The 17,592-nt window shown below is 37.3% G+C and overlaps 1 protein-coding gene across 2 annotated transcripts in view; it reads left to right on the top strand.

The window, feature by feature from the left end:
* Positions 1-17,592, top strand: part of ADGRB3 (adhesion G protein-coupled receptor B3) — an 851,399-nt gene that overhangs the window by 487,798 nt on the left and 346,009 nt on the right. For both annotated transcript variants that reach the window (XM_043439524.1, XM_043439523.1), the window contains one exon: positions 2,074-2,117. In XM_043439524.1, the coding sequence (XP_043295459.1) occupies positions 2,074-2,117 (44 nt within the window). The remainder of the gene's footprint in view (positions 1-2,073; positions 2,118-17,592) is intronic.

Below are 17,592 nucleotides of genomic sequence, written 5' to 3' on the forward strand. Positions count from 1 at the left end.
TTTCTTTTGAGCATGTCTTTGTTGTTATATGAACATTACACATATTCCTCATCAATCTCCATAAGACTATAACCCATTTCAAGGAAGGGAATGTTTTTTATGCTCTGAAAGCATGGTTTATAGGTATGAGCGTCTGCTAAGAAGTAAGATACCTTAGAGATCTGGTCTATGAGGGATTCTGAAGAATGGTAACAGTGCTGAAATATGGGAGTTAGTCAAATGTCCCAATTAAAATGTTAATAAAATTGGGATCTGTTCAATTCAATTACTCAGTCATGTCTGACTCTTTGTGACCCCATGGACTGCAGTATGCCAGGCCTCTCTGTCCATCTCCAACTCCTCGCGTTTACTCAAGCTTATGTCCATTAAGTCGGTGATGCCATCCAGCCATCTCATCCTCTGTCGTCCCCTTCTCCTCCTGCCTTCAGTCTTTTCCAGCATCAGGGTCTTTTCCTTTGAGTCAGTTCTTCTCATCAGGTGGCCAAAGTATTGGAGTTTCAGGTTCAGCATCAGTCCTTCCAAGGAATATTCAGGACTGATATCCTTTAGATTGGACTGTTTGGATTCCTTGCAGTTCAAGGGATACATTTCACCAATTTTAGAATAATGAGCCAAAGTTGTGGGTTTTTTTTTTTTTCTTTTTCTAATAGAATTCTAGAATGGACATAGTGAACAGTACTTAGAGAGGCACTGTTTCCCAAAGAACTTGCCTAGATTTTGAAGATATTGCTTTGCCCAATCTACCCCAGTAATTATCTATTTGGAAACAAGACTGAGGTCAAGCTCATAGCTGGCAGTCACCGAGGGAGCATGTCCACCTGCAGGAAGGTGCCTGTGGTCTGTTTCAGAACTGGAACTTTCACCTGTCTTGGCTTACTCATCATTTTGATATCAGTGACTTGTTGGATGAGCCCATAGATATGATGTGTCTTCATCCTGCAGTGACACAAAGTTTAGAAGCAATTGTGAGTGTGTGGGAGGTCAAGATCAGGATTCAGAAATCTTTCCTGGGGGGCTTCAATGTGTCAAGCTCGGGAGAAAGCTACCAAAATGTCCCATACATTGTTGGCGTGGGTTGTTAGGAATATGGCACCTGTACTGGAGAGGCAAAGTTCCTCTTGGTCCTGTGTGTGTAGCACCGGTGTGTGTTTTCCTGGGCACGCTGTGAAGTATCCACTCCAGAAGATGAGTGTCGTGGAGAGTGAGCGAGCTTGAAAGCAGCAGAGTATGCTTATTAAAAAAGACAAGAGGATCTGTGGATAGCTTGAGATATCACAGAGAAGAATAATTACTGGGTTAGTTTCAAAGGGAACAATAAGGCCCAATGAATGTGACAGAAAAACAAAAAGTAAAACATTCCAACAATCGGAGCTCTTCAAAACTGTATGCCTGGTAGATTATCCAACGTGGAAAACTCATTGTGTCATCCTGAAGGTCATCATGGCTACTCAATACATAATTATTAAACTAAAAATGTAGTGTGTTTCCCCCAGAGCTTTATTAGATGTGATTCTCTTGGTTGTGCCCTGTTGGTTAAGAAAATATTGCAAGTCCACAAACTCTGGAAATGGTCTTGCCTTTTAGAAGCTACACCCCCGGAACCAGAATAGGACATGGTGTGGGGGGGGGGGGTGCCTAATACAGAATATTTCACTGTGACTTAACTACTATAAGTATTTCTTAAAGGAAATAATCCAGCAGTTAGTGTTTTAGAGAAAATAAAATCAAATGGAAATCATAAAAGTATAAACCGTGTTGTATATGAAAAAAAAAGTATAAACATAGAAGTATAGACTGTGTTGTATATGAAAGCTTCACTTATAATTTTAAAAAATGAAATATGGGTTATGATATTTGGAATAGACGTAAGTTTTCTTGAGTAGAATTTCATAAAATGAGCCATTAAACCTATGAGGAAGGACATGCAAATTTTTATGCAAAACAGAGGTGGGATCTTTAAAGTATCTTACTGCAAGATAAGAAATGTGCCATTCTGTTTGCTTTTCACAGAATGCTTCAGTTTTTTAATGTATGTACTCAAGATACATTTATTCTTTCTCTTTTTACTTTTAGGGCACTTTGAATCCGTATTGTGTGTTATGGGATGACTCAAAAACGTAAGTGACAGATGTGTTCTTCCATTACTTTGGGCTAAATATTCAAAGCACATTAAGTTATTTCAGCTGCCTTCTAGTCCACAGGAACATGATAGGTTAGTGGGATAGAGTTACACTCATTGAGAAGAGTCTCCTTTCTGAAGCTGCAAGATAGCATGATGAATGTGTTTGTGTGTGAGATGATGCCATCAGGTTATATTCCAAGATAGGACTGCATTACCCAATGTGTAAGGCCCATTGTGATGTGAATTCCGTGAGGTTTTTAAAAAAGCTTTACTGTTTTAAAATTATAGTAGCTCAAATGCTATTTCAACATTTTGCCCTAGTGATTCCGCTTAGCATAGCAGAATAAAATAGCAATCTCTATGGTCATTTAGCCAATACATTACTTGCATGACCTTGAATCTATTATCAGAGTAATGCAATATTTATATGGCCCTTCAAATTGTTTTCTTATGAGAACGTTGAGTGACATTTAATTTTCTTTTTCTATATTTTATGAATTCATGAAGACAAAAGAAAATAATTTCAATAAATAAGGATGAATCATTCTTCCATGTATTGCTTTGTTTATACAAGTAATTGCAATATATCTGGTCAAAATCATCTTAATATCATTGGTAATGCTATGAGATTTTAAGGTCTCAAAGAGCAGAGAAATCCATGATTAAGGCTTAATTAGACTCCCATACTTTAAGTACTTGTGTAAGTTTCTTTCAGTGTAGTAGCCAGGTTATACAATCTTCTTTTTCTTTGTTTTGCATGGGTGGGAGATAAATGTCCGTCTCAAAAAGCAGTACCACCGTGTGTATGCGGTCAGTAAACACACCACATTCTATGTATTCTAAGAATTTTCCCAGCGTTCTTCCCCCTTAATTGGATGTGTATTAAAGTTTTTATGATGTTACTTGTCTCCTATTTGTAGTTATTGGAGAGTTTAGAAGAGGGACGTTCTTAGATTTCTAGGTAAAAAACAAACCTGTTGGAAATGTGTCATTTCTTAGGATACTGATGTAAGTTAAAATAGTATTTGTGTGGGTGAGAAACCAATGGTATGAATCATGGTGTTTTCTTTTTTTTTTTTTTCCTTTAGATTCAAATATTCTAGGATCCTCTTTTCCTAGAAACCTTAGTGCATAAAGAGAGTCTCAACTTGCCCTGGCAATAACATGAGTTGGAAGCTCTCATTGATGTGATTTTTTTTTTCTTTTTAAAACCACATAAAGAAATCCATTGTAGTAAAATTTTTACAATATTTCCTCTTTACCAGTAGCCAGAGAAGATGTTCATAGTATGTTCTAAGTCACTGTTTAGCGTGTTGTATAGCCAAGGGAAATACAAAAGTCTACAAAAAAAAAATATAAACTAATTGTTTTCTACCCAAGAAAAGCATGCCATCTTACACACATGATTACAGGTATTTGCATATCTCCCTGAATAATAACCAACTTTTGTTTAGCTTCATTATCTTTTTAGTGAGTAGAATGTGTTTCTATATTGATCCAAGTAGGAGAATGCACTGGTTATTCCAAAAGACCTTTGGGACTTACAGGAATATTATAGAAAAAGTGGCATTCCCTTATTTTATGTTTCTCTTGGTTTGCATTCTCAGTTTTTCTAAGGTGTTAAGTTTAATTTATGGAACTATTGGTGCTTGAGGTCAGCACTGACTTTACAAATCAATCACATTCTGATTTCTCTAACATCTGCTGACTCTTATCCATCACAAAGAACATGTCTTGGTTTTACAAACTTCAACTTTGTAGTTGTCCTTGAAGAAAACTATTGAGTGAGAGGAGGTGTGTTTAGCTGCCTTTCAAATCATCTTATCTCCAGAGATCAGTGCAGTTCATGTTTCCTTGATGTATCTGAAGAGTGATCAAAAATCTTTCCTCTGTGACAGAAATTCCATCCTGTCACACTTTTTAACAGACTGCTTCATCATTAAATAGTTTTTCTGGGTGAGTTTGAAACAATGACAGTTAAGACAATTTTTTTTTGTTTCTTCACATCTGTTCTTCTATTTTGATCATGTTCACATACCCAATAGTTTTATCAATGCAGTGATGTTAACTTTGAGCATAAGACACTAAGCATAGTTAATAATGAAGAGATATGGCTCTTGATTTTTTTATCAGAAAAGGATTGATCTAAATGATGTTTTCAAGATTGCAGTAGCACAGTTGAAATTAGAAGTCATTTTTTTTTAATTTTGGTGTAAGTAATCAAATTACTTTAAATTTTTATTAAGATGTATTTCACATGCAACATTATGTTAGTTTCAGGTATGAAACATAATGATTCCATATTTGCTTACACAGCTACATAACCACCATCATAAGTCTAGTTACTATCTGTCACCAATGTTGTTTTGTTTTTGTCACTAAGTAATGTGTGACTCTTTTGTGGCCCCATAGAAGGTAGCCCACCAGGCTACTCTGTCCTTGGAATTTCCCAAGCAAGAATACTGGAGTGGGTTGCAATTTCCTTCTCCAGGGGATCTTCCATACCCAGGAATCGAACCCATGTCTCCTGCTTAGAAGTATGTTCTTTACCTCCAAGCCATCTGAGAAACCATCTGTCACCATTATGTAGTTACAAACTTCTTTTTCTTATGATGAGAAAGTGGATGAAGAAGATAGGGAAAACCACTAGACCACTCAGGTATGACCTAAATCAAATTCCTTGTGATTATACAGTGGAAGTGAGAAATAGATTCAAGGGATTAGATCTGATAGAGTGCCTGAAGAACTATGGATGGAGGTTTGTGACACTGTACAGGAGATAGAGATCAAGACCATCCCCAGGAAAAAGAAATGCAAAAAGGCAAAATGGTTGTCTGAGGAGGCCTTACAAATAGCTGAGAAAAGAAGAGAAGCTAAAGGCAAAGGAGAAAAGGAAAGATATAACCATTTGAATGCAGAGTTCCAAGGAATAGCAAGGAGAGATAAGAAAGCCTTCCTCTGCGATCAATGCGAAGAAATAGAGGAAAACAATAGAATAGGAAAGACTAGAGATCTCTTCAAGAAAATTAGAGATACCAAGGGAACATTTCATACAAAGATGAGCACAATAAACGACAGAAACGGTGTGGACCTAACAGAAGCAGAAGATATTAAAGAGGTGACAAGACTACACAGAAGAACTATACATAAAAGATCTTCACGACCCAGATAACCATGATGGTGTGATCACTCACCTAGAGCCAGACATCCTAGAATGTGAAGTCAAGTGGGCCTCAGGAAGCATCACTATGAACAAAGCTAGTGGAGAGGATGGAATTCCAGTTGAGCTATTTCAAATCCTAAAAGATGATGCGCTGAAAGTGCTGCACTCAATATGCCAACAAATCTGGAAAACTCAGCAGTGGCCACAGGACTGGAAAAGTCAGTTTTCATCCGAATCCCTAAGAAAGGCAATGCCAAAGAATGTTGAAAATACCACTCAATTGCACTCATCTCACACACTAGCAAAGTAATGCTCAAAATTCTCCAAGCCAGTCTTCACAGTACATGAACCGTGAACTTCCACATGTTCAAGCTGGTTTTAGAAAAGGCAGAGGAACCAGAGATCAAATTGCCAACATCTGCTGAATCATTGAAAAAGCAAGAGAGTTCCAGAAAAGCATCTACTTTTGCCTTATTGGCTATGCCAAAGCCTTTGACTCTGTGGTTCACAACGAACTGTAGAAAATTCTTAAAAAGATGGGAATACCAGTCCACCTTACCTACCTCCTGAGAAATCTGTTTGCAGGTCAAGATGCAACAGTTAGTGGACGTGAAACAAAAGACTGGTTCCAAATAGGAAAAGGAATACGTCAATGCTGTATATTGTCACTCTGCTTATCTAACTTATATGCAGAGTACATCATGAGAAATGCCAGGGTGAATGAAGCACAAGCTGGAATCAAGATTGCTGGGAGAAATATCAATAACCTCAGGTACACAGATGACACTACCCTTATGACAGAAAGTGAAGAAGAACTAAAGAGCCTCTTGATGAAAGTAAAAGAGGAGAGTGAAAAAGTTGGCTTAAAACTCAACATTCAGAAAACTAAGATCATGGCATCTGGTCCCATCACTTCATGGGAAATAGATGGGGAAACAATGGAAACAGTGACAGACTTTATTTTTCTGGGCTCCAAAATCACTGAAGATGATGACTACAGCCATGAAATTAAAAGACACTTGCTTCTTTGTGTCTGACCCAAGGAATAACTTGAAAATATTTTGTTCACATCAGAAAAAGGCTTAGTTACAAAAATGTTTCTTTTTACACTTGTGTGATTGGTAATTTGCACATTTTGGGGGCTACTCCAAATTTGGATTTTTGGGTGTTGAATCTTGTGTTGATGACATTCCCTAGAAAATCCATAAGACTTCCTTTAATCTGAAGCTATAATATTTATCCTGTTCTCAGCAACACCATTTGTTGCTAACGGGTCTGTGAAATATTATGTTTGTTCTCAGAAAATGTTTTAGAGATTCATTTTTTCTTTATTTTATTTAAGTTGATTTATAGTATTATATTAGTTTCAGTAGTACAGCACAGTGATACAACATTTTGATAGACTGTACTCCATTAAAATTTATTATAAAATAATGGCAATATTTCCCTGTACTGTACAAACTGTCCTCGTTACTTATTATTTTGTACACAGTAGTTTGTATCTCTTAATCTTGTACCCAAATTTTGTGGTCCTCTCATCCCTCTTCTCACTGGTAACCACTAGTTCTCTGTATCTGTGAGTCTCTGTTATATGCATATAATTGGATTTATTTTTTATATTTCATATATAAGTGAACACAGAGTTCTTTGTCTGACTAATTTCACTAAGCATAATGCCTTCTAGGTCCACTCACATTGTTGCAAATGGCAATTTTTGTTCTTTTTCATGGCTGAGTAATATTTCAGTATTTCATTGTTCACATCTTCTTTATCCATTCATCTGTCAATGAACTTGTTGCTCTTGTTTAGTTGCTAAGTCATGTCCAGCTCTTTGCAACCCAGTGGACTATATCCCACCAGGCTCCTCTGTCCATGTGACTTCCCAGACAAGAATACTGGAGTGGGTTTCCATTTTCTTCTCCAGGGGATCTTCCCATCCCAGGGATCAAACCTGTGTCTCCTACATTGGCAGGCAAACTCTTTACCACTGAACCATCAGTGAGGCCCTTGATGTGTATGTAGGTTGCTTCTGTGTCTTGGCTATTATTTATATTGTTGCTATGAACATTTGTGCTGCATGTATCTTCAAATTAGTATTTTGGGCTTTTTTTTTTTTGATACGTACCTAGGAGTGGAATTGTGGGATCATGTGGTAGTCTTATTTTTAGATTTTGGAAGAACTTCCATACTGTTTTCCATAGTTTCTGTACCACCCTACATTTCGACAACAGTGTATTAGGATTCCCTTTTCTCTACATCCTTACCAGTATTTGTTGTTTGTAGACTTTTTGATAGCCATTTTGAGAGGTGTGACGTGATACCATATTGAAGTTTTGATTTTCATTTTTCTAATAAACAGCAGTTATGTGCCTATTGGCCATCTATTTTTTTAGAAAAATGTCTATCCAGGTCTTCTACTCATTTTTAAACTGTTAGCTTTTAAAAATAGGGTTGTATGAGTTATTTATATATTTTAGAAATGGACACCTTATCGGTCACATCATTTGCAAATATTTTCTCCCATTCCATAAGTTGTCATTTTGTTTGGCCAGTGGTTTCCTTTACTGTGCAAACATATTTAAGCTTAATTATTAATAGATCACAGTTATTTGTTTTCCTTTTTGTTTCTTTTTCCTCAGTAGACAGATAAAAAATATTGCTGTAATTTGTGTCAGGGTATTTACACCTGTGTTCTTCTCCAGGCGTTTTATGGCTTCAGGCCTTACAGTTGGGTCTGAATGCATTATGAGTTTATTTTTGTACATGGTATGATAAAATGTTCTAGCTTCATATTTTTACACTTAGCTGTCAGGTTTTGAAAGCAGCCATTGTTGAAGCAGCTGTCTCTTCTCCATTGTGTATTTTTATTCCTCTGTTGTGCGTTAATTGACCGTAGCTTCCTGGGTTTGTTTCTTGGCTCTCTTCTGTTCCGTTAATCTGTGTGTGTGTTGTTGAGTCAGCATCATGCTGTTTTGACTACTGTAGGTTTGTATTATTGTCTGAATTCAGGGACCATGATAACTCTAGCTTTGTTGTTTTTTCTCAAGATTCCTTTGGCAATTCAGGATTTTTTTTGTTGTTCCATGTGCATTTTAGGATTATTTGTTCTAGTTCTGTGAAAAATTTGATTTTGATAGGTATGGCATTTAATCTGTAGATTTCATTGGCTACTGTGGCAATTTTAACAATACTTCCAATCCAAGAACATGAAGTATACTTCCATTTCTTTGTATCATCTTTATTTTCCTTAATCAATATATTGTAGTTTTCAGAGTCTAGGTGCTAAGTTTATTTCTTTTTGAGGGTAATTTAAATAGAATTGTTTTATTGCTTCCTCTTTTAAGTAGTTCACTATAGCCTTATATCCTGCAACTTTACTGAATTTGTTTATTAATTCGTATAGATTTTTTGGTGGAAACATTAGGGTTTTCTATGTATACCATCATAACATCAGCAAATAGTTGACACTTTTACTTCTTTTCTTCCAATTTACATGTCTCTTATTTCTTTCTCTTGTCTTATGCAGTAATTAGGATTTCCAGTACTGTATTAAATAGATATTGTAAGAGTAGGCATACTTCTCTTATTCCTAATTTTAGGGGGAAGGCTTTTCACCACTGAGTATGATGTTACCTGTGGGTTTACCGTAACTTGCCCTTATTATGTTGAGGTATGTTCCCCCTATATCCACTCTGAGTTTTTATCATGAATGGATTCTGAAGTTTGTCAAATGATTTTTCTGTGTCTGTTGAAATAATCATGTAATTTTTACCCTTCCTTTCGTTGATGTTGTCTATCACGTTGGTTGACTTGTGAATATTGAACCGTCCTATGATCCTGGAGTAAATACAAAATTGATCATGGTGTATCATACTTTTTATATATTGTTGAATTTGGCTTACTAATATTTTGCTCATGATTTTTACATCTATATTCACTTAAGGTATTAGTCTTTAAGTTTCTATTTTTGTAGTATCTTTGCCTGGTTTTGATATGAAGTGGCCTCATAGAATGAATTGGGGTGTGTTCTGTGTTCTTCAGGTTTTCTGTAATACTTTGAGAAGGATGAGTATTAGTTCTTCTTTATATGTGTGGTAGAATTCACCTGTGAAGATATCCAGATCTAGATTTTTTGTTTGCTGGGAGTGTTTTTTTTAACTGCAAATTTAATTTCACTATTGGTGATTGGTCTGTGCAAATTGTCTGTTTCTTCTTGTTTCATTCTTGGTAAGTGTTTGTCTCTGAAAATTTGTTCATTCTTTCTATGTTGTCCAATTTGTTGGCATATGTTCTCATGATTTCTTATATTTTTGTAGTATTGGTTACTCTTCCTCTTTCATATCTTACTTTGTTTATTTGATTCCTTTCTCATTTCTTCTTGGTGAGATACCTAAAATTTTCTCATTTTTTAAATCCTTTTAAAAAAACCAACTCTTGGATTCATTGATTTTTATTTCTTCTTTTTTGTCTCTATTTTTTAAAATTCCTCTCTGATCCTTTTTTTTTTTTTTCCTGCTGACTTTGGGCTTTGTTTGTTCTTATTTTTCTACTTGTTTTAAGTGTTAGGCTAGATTATTTACTTGAGGGATTTTTGTTTGTTTCTTGAGGTAGGTGTTTTTGTTGTTTAGTAGCTAAGAATGTATCTGACTCTTTTGTGGCCCTCTGAACTATAGCCTGCCAGGCTTCTCTGTCCATGGGATTTTCCAGACAAGAGCACTAGCGTGGATTACCATTTCCTTCTGCATTGGCAGGCAGATTCTTTAGTGCTGAGCCACTAAACAAGCCCCTGAGAAAGGCCAACTATGAAGTTCCCTCTTAGAATCGCTTTTATGCATTGCATAGTGTTGGGAAGCCGTGTTTCCATTTTCATTTGTCTTTGCATATTTTCTGATTTCACCTTTGATTTCTTCATTGAACCACTGCTTTTTTAGTAGCTTGTTGTTTAATCTCCATATTTTCATTCTTTCCTACTTTTCCTAATATAGTCAAATTCTAGTTTTGTATTATTTTCTTTGGGGGAAAGACACAGTATAATTTCTATACACTCTGATTTTGTGTATAATTAATTTATTTTTTATTGATGGATAATTGCTTTACAGAATTTTCTTGTTTTCTGTCAAACCTCAACATGAATCAGCCATAGGTATACATATACCCCCTCCCTTTTGAAACTCCCTCCCATCTCCTGTCCCATCCCACCCCTTTACGTTGATACAGGGCCCCTGTTTGAGTTTCCTGAGACATACAGCAAATTCCGGTTGGCTATCTATTTTACATATGGTCATGTAAGTTTCCATGTTACTTTCTCCATACATCTCACCCTCTCCTCCCATCTCCCCATGTCCATAAGTCTATTCTCTGTGTCTATTTCTCCACTGCTGCCCTGTAAATAAATTCTTCACTACCACTTTTCTAGATTCTGTACATGTGTGTTAGAATACAGTATTTATCTTTCTGTTTCTGACTCACTTCATGCTATAATTTTTTGAGACTTGTTTTCTGGTCAAATAGTTCTGTTTTGGAGAATATTCCATGTGCACTTGAGAAGAACATGTATGCTGCTGGTTTTGGTTGTAAAGTCCTGGACATATCTATTAAGTTCAGTTGGTCTATTGTGTCATTTAAAACCATTGTTACCTTATTGATTTTCTACCTGGATGACCTGTCTGTCCATTGATGTCACAGGGGTGCTAAAGTCCCCTATTTTTATTGTACTATTGTAAATTTCTCTCTTTAAGTCTATTAATATTTGCTTTTTACATTTAGGTGTGCCTGTATTGTGTGCATAATGAATATTACCTTCTCTTCTTTTATTGATCACTTTATTCTTATATAATGCTCTTCTTTGTTTTGAGTTTCTTATAAAGTATTTTGTCTTTATAAGATATAAGTACAGCTATCCTTATTTTAATCATTTCCATTTGCATGAAATACATTTTTCCATTCTCTCATTTACATTCTGTGTATTTCTTCAGACTTTATGTGAGTCTCTTGTAAGCAGCATATAGATGGATCTTGTCTTTATAACCCAATCAACCACCTTATGTATTTTGATTAGAGCAGTGTCTATTGAAATTTATATAATTATTGGTAACTATTTACTTATTGCCATGTATTACTTGTTTCTGATTGTTTTTCTTTTTTCTCTGTTCTTTTATTCATTTTAGTTTCTTCCTTTCTGGATTAAAGATTTTCTTTTGTGGTATACTTTTTTTTCTCCTATAGTTCTTGTATATCTATTTTACATTTTTCTGATTTGTGGTTACCATGAAGTTCATATATGTTGTCCTGTATCTACTTGATTTAAACAGGTAGTCCTTACCTGTCCTTCAAGTTCAAACACATTCTAAAAGATCTACATTTTTAACTCTCTTCCCTCACATTTTGTTTACATGTTTTACTTCTTCATGTTTATCCCTATACTGATTATTATTGTTATAGTTGCTTTTATTCTTTATTTCTTTTCATCTTTGTACTAGCTTATTTAAGTGGATGAACCTCAGCCTTTACCATATACTTACTTTTACAGTAGGGTTTTTCCTTTCTTATATATATATATTTACTTTGTGCTATAACCTTTTCTTTACCACTTATAAAAGACCCTTTAACATTTCTTTTAGATAGGTTTAGTACTGATAACAACTTTTAAGTTGTGCTTGAATGAAAGGTTTTTTTTTAATCACTCCTTCAATTCTAGATTATAATCTTGCTGAGTAAATTATCCTAGGTTACAAGTGTTTCCCTTTAAGCACCCCTTTTTGGCTTGCGACACTTTTGGGGAAAGAGCAGCTTGTGGCCTTATGGGGGTTACCTTGTGTACGGCTCTTTGTTTTACTCTTCCTGCCTCTAGAATTCTCTTTGACTTTTGCCACTTTGATTATGAGATGTTGATCTGGCCTGGAGGGTTTTATGCTCTTTGAGACCCTCTATGATTCCTGTGCCTGGGTATCTGTTTGATTCCTTAGCTGTGGGAAATTTTCACCCATAATTTCATGGAATGCATTTTTGACACACACACACCCCTGGTCTCTCCTCTCCTTCTGGGGCCCCTGTAATACAAACACTGGCATGCTTCCTGTTGTCTCAGAGGTCCCTTAACCTGTTGTCAGCTATCTTTTCTCTTTATGCCATTCTTATTTGGTGATTCCCATTGTTCTGTCTTCCAGTTCATGTAAGTGTGTTTCTATGTCTCTTAGTCTGCTAATACTGTCTAATGTGCTTTTCATTTTAGTTATCATATTCTTCAGTTCTGATTAGTTCTTGTTCATATTTTCTAGTTCCTTGCTATAATTTCACTGTGTTAATCTATTATTTTCCCTAATTCTGTTAGCATTCCTAATGTTTTGAACTCTTTATCTGATAAATTTTTAACTTCGTTTTTTCTCTTCTAGGGGTTTTTCTCTTTTTCTTACTACTTTCTTCTGAAAGTAGTTCCTCCGCCTTTTCATTTTGCTTAACTTTCTCTGTCCCTGTGTAGGTGAAATCTTTACGTATTACAGTGATGAAGGGGTGTCCTTATGTGGGAGCTTCCCTGTATAGTCTTCATGTGCCCAGTGGCCTTGGTGGAAGGGCTGAATTTGATGTGAATAAACGTCATATTTTCCCTCAGGGTTTCCCTTGGTAGGAGATGGGGCTGGAGATGGAGGGCCTAGGGCCAGAGCAAGGTGTGAGGCGGGGCTTCTCCGGGGCTCAGTGGCCACCACCACCCTGTCGGGGACAGGGGCAAGTCCCAGGTTACTGCAGGAGAAGCCCGATGGTCAAGTCCAAGCTGGCTTTGTTTCCCCTGCTGGTGTACTCTCCCCAGCCCCAGCCCTGGTACTGTACCCCAGAGGTGCTCAGACAAAAGCCACTGCTGTGGGTACTCGACTTGGATCTAGAATGGGCGTGGGGGCCTGGCCACAGGCAGTGCCCCAGGCTGCTTCTGCTGCACTGCCTGCTGTGAGTGTCAGAACGGCTGCCTCCGCCTGCTCAGATGCTTCTTCAGGTCTCAGCTGCCTTGGTGCCTTATTGCCAAGTTCTCTGTTTGGCCACAGCAGTCCTCTCCACAGAAATGGAGGCTCAGCTGCATCAGGAAGCAAGAGGATCCAGAGTGGTCGCTCAGCTCAGGCCAGGGCACACGTCAAGGTGGTCGTGGGAAGCTCACCAGCACATCCAGAGTTTCAGTCTATACTCTCTGCTCTTTTTTGGGAGTAGGCAAGCATGTGCACACTTCTTACAAGCAGAATCCAGCCTTCCCATAGTTTTCCTGTTATTCCCACTGGTGCTCCAACCAGTCTTCCTACTATTCAACCCCATGGTGGGGGTGCCCGACACATGGTTCACGTTGCTCACTCCCAAGGGAGGATCTCCATCTGTGTAGTCTCCCTTTCCTCTGAGTCCCCTTGGAGGGGCCCAGGTCCCCACCCACTCTCTTCCCTCACCATCCTACCTGATTATGTGGGAATCTTTCTTACAGCCTTGGTTGTGCAGGAGCCCTTCTGCTAGTTTCAGTGAGAATTGCTCCACATGTAGATGTCTTTTGATGTGTTCCTGGAAGGAGGTGAGTTCCACACTTTCCTAGTTGGCAATCTTGATCTCCCTCTCCAGAGTTTTAATTGCATGAATTTTCATTGTAACTTATTAACAATTTATAAACAAGTTCATAAATCCATTTATAACTTATTTTCTTACCTTATAGTTGAAGCCAAAAGCTTTTGCAAACTAGACTACTTCTCTACATTTCAAATTGATTTATTGGAGTTGCAAGTAGCAATAGTCACATCTTGACTGAGACTGATACTGGCTTGTTTTATCTCAGAGTCGTCTATGGGGTTGCATGGAGTTGGACACGACTGAAGCGACTTAGCAGCAGCAGCAGCGTGTCATTGAAGTGTTCTTCTCTTTTGGCTTTTGCTATCCTTATTTCTTAATACGCATGAAATCTTTCTCTCTTATTCATATTGTAAGCCATCATTTCATTGATCTCACAGTATGATTCCTAGAAAATATAAAACTAACACTTTAGCCAAATCTCATCATTCCAGGGAGCTTGTTATCACTGTTCTTGATCTTCAGGTGACAGACATACCTGTGTTGTTAGGGAAACATATACTGTTAGGAAATACACTTTAAGAAAGATATGCTAGCTCTTAGAAATACAAAGCAATTATACAAAATATTGCTACTGTTGGATTACCAACCTTTGTTGTTGTTGTTCAGTCTCCAAGTCATGACCAACTCCATGACCCAATGGACTGCAGCATGCCAGGCTTCTGTGTCCCACATCATCTCCCAGAGTTTGCCCAAGTTCATGTCCATCCAGTTGGTGATACCATCCAACCATCACATCCCCTATCACCCTCTTCCTCTGCCTTCTCAGCATCAGAGTCTTTTCCATTGAGTCAACAATTCACATCAGGTAGCCAAAGTATTGGAGCTTCAGCTTCAGCATCAGTCCTTCCAAAGTGTATTCAGGGTTGATTCCTTTAAGATTAACTGGTTTGATCTCTTTGTTTCCAAGGGATGCTCAAGAGTCTTCTCCAACCCCACAAATTGAAAGCATCGATTCTTCAGTGTTCTACCTTCTTTATTGTCCAACTTTTACATCTGTACATCACTACTGGAAACGCCGTAGCCTTGATTGCACAGACCTTTGTAAGAAAGTGACGTCTTTGCTTTTTAGCACATTGTCTAGGTTTGTCATAGCTTTTCTGCCAAGAAGTAATTGTCTTCTAATTTCATGGCTGCAGTAACCATCTGCAGTGATTTTAGAGCCCAAGAAGGGGAAATCTGTCAATACTTCCACCTTTTCCCTTTCTATTTGCCAAGAAGTGATGGGACAGGATGCCATGATCTTAGCTTTTTAAATAATGAGTATTAAGTCAGTTTTTTCACTCTCCTCCTTCACTCTCATCAAGAGACTCTTTAGTTCCTCTTCACTTTCTGCCATTAGAATGGTATCATTCACATATCTGAGGTTGTTGATATTTCTCCCTGCAATCTTGATTCCAGCTTGTAACTCATCCAGGCCAGCATTTCACAGGATGTATCCTGTGTACAAGTTAAATATGCTGGGTGACCATAAACAGCCTTGTCATACTTTTTTCTTGATTCTGAACCAGTCAGTTGTTTCAGGTAAGGTTCTAGCTGTTGCTTCTTTTTTTTTTTTTTCATTTATTTTTATTAGTTGGAAGCCAACCACTTCACAACATTGGAGTGGGTTTTGTCATACATTGACATGAATCAGCCATGGAGTTACATGTATTCCCCCTCCTGATCCCCCCTCCCACCTCCCTCTCCACCCGATTCCTCTGGATCTTCCCAGTGCACCAGGCCTGAGCACTTGTCTCATGCATCCCACCTGGGCTGGTGATCTGTTTCACTATAGATAATATATATGCTGTTCTCTCGAAACATCCCACTCTCACCTTCTCCCACAGAGTCCAAAAGTCTGTTCTGTATTTCTGTGTCTCTTTTTCTGTTTTGCATATAGGGTTATCATTACCATCTTTCTAAATTCCATATATATGTGTTAGTATGCTGTAATGTTCTTTATCTTTCTGGCTTACTTCACTCTGTATAATGGGCTCCAGTTTCATCCATCTCATTAGAACTGATTCAAATGAATTCTTTTTAACGGCTGAGTAATATTTCCTGGTGTATATGTACCACAGCTTCTTTATCCATTCATTGCTGATGGGCATCTAGGTTGCTTCCATGTCCTGGCTATTATAAACAGTGCTGCGATGAACATTGGGGTGCACGTGTCTCTTTCAGATCTGGTTTCCTCAGTGTGTATGCCCAGAAGTGGGATTGCTGGGTCATATGGCAGTTCTATTTCCAGTTTTTTAAGAAATCTCCACACTGTTCTCCATAGTGGCTGTACTAGTTTGCATTCCCACCAACAGTGTAAGAGGGTTCCCTTTTCTCCACACCCTCTCCAGCATTTATTGCTTATAGACTTTTGGATAGCAGCCATCCTGACTGGCGTGTAATGGTACCTCATTGTGGTTTTGATTTGCATTTCTCTGATAATGAGTGATGTTGAGCATCTTTTCATGTGTTTGTTAGCCATCTGTATGTCTTCTTTGGAGAAATGTCTGTTTAGTTCTTTGGCCCATTTTTTGATTGGGTCATTTATTTTTCTGGAATTGAGCTTCAGGAGTTGCTTGTATATTTTTGAGATTAATCCTTTGTCTGTTTCTTCATTTGCTATTATTTTCTCCCAATCTGAGGGCTGTCTTTTCACCTTACTTATAGTTTCCTTTGTTGTGCAAAAGCTTTTAAGTTTCATTAGGTCCCATTTGTTTCTGTTTGCTTTTATTTCCAATATTCTGGGAGGTGGGTCATAGAGGATCCTGCTGTGATTCATGTTGGAGAGTGTTTTGCCTAAGTTCTCCTCTAGGAGTTTTATAGTTTCTGGTCTTACATTTAGATCTTTAATCCATTTTGAGTTTATTTTTGTGTATGGTGTTAGAAAGTGTTCTAGTTTCATTGTTTTACAAGTGGTTGACCAGTTTTCCCAGCACCACTTGTTAAAGAGGTTGTCTCTTTTCCATTGTATATCCTTGCCTCCTTTGTCGAAGATAAGGTGTCCATAGGTTCATAGATTTATCTCTGGGCTTTCTATTCTGTTCCATTGATCTATATTTCTGTCTTTGTGCCAGTACCATACTGTCTTGATGACTGTGGCTTTGTAGTAGAGTCTGAAGTCAGGCAGGTTGATTCCTCCAGTTCCATTCTTCTTTCTCAAGATTACTTTGGCTATTCGAGGTTTTTTGTATTTCCATACAAATTGTGAAATTATTTGTTCTAGTTCTGTGAAAAATACCTTGGTAGCTTGATAGGAATTGCATTGAATCTATAGATTGCTTTGGGTAGTATAGCCATTTTGACAATATTGATTCTTCCAATCCATGAACACGGTATGTTTCTCCATCTGTTTGTGTCCTCTTTGATTTCTTTCATCAGTGTTTTATAGCTTTCTATGTATAGGTCTTTTGTTTCTTTAGGTAGATATACTCCTAAGTATTTTATTCTTTTGTTGCAATGGTGAATGGTATTGTTTCCTTAATTTCTCTTTCTGTTTTTTCATTGTTAGTATATAGGAATGCAAGGGATTTCTGTGTGTTAATTTTATATCCTGCAACTTTACTATATTCATTGATTAGCTCTAGTATTTTTCTGGTAGAGTCTTTAGGGTTTTCTATATAGAGGATCATGTCATCTGCAAACAGTGAGAGTTTCACTTCTTCTTTTCCTATCTGGATTCCTTTTACTTCTTTTCCTGCTCTGATTGCTGTGGCCAAAACTTCCAACACTATGTTGA

Source organism: Cervus canadensis, chromosome 20 (genome assembly GCF_019320065.1).
Source record: "Cervus canadensis isolate Bull #8, Minnesota chromosome 20, ASM1932006v1, whole genome shotgun sequence".
NCBI lineage: Eukaryota > Metazoa > Chordata > Mammalia > Artiodactyla > Cervidae > Cervus > Cervus canadensis.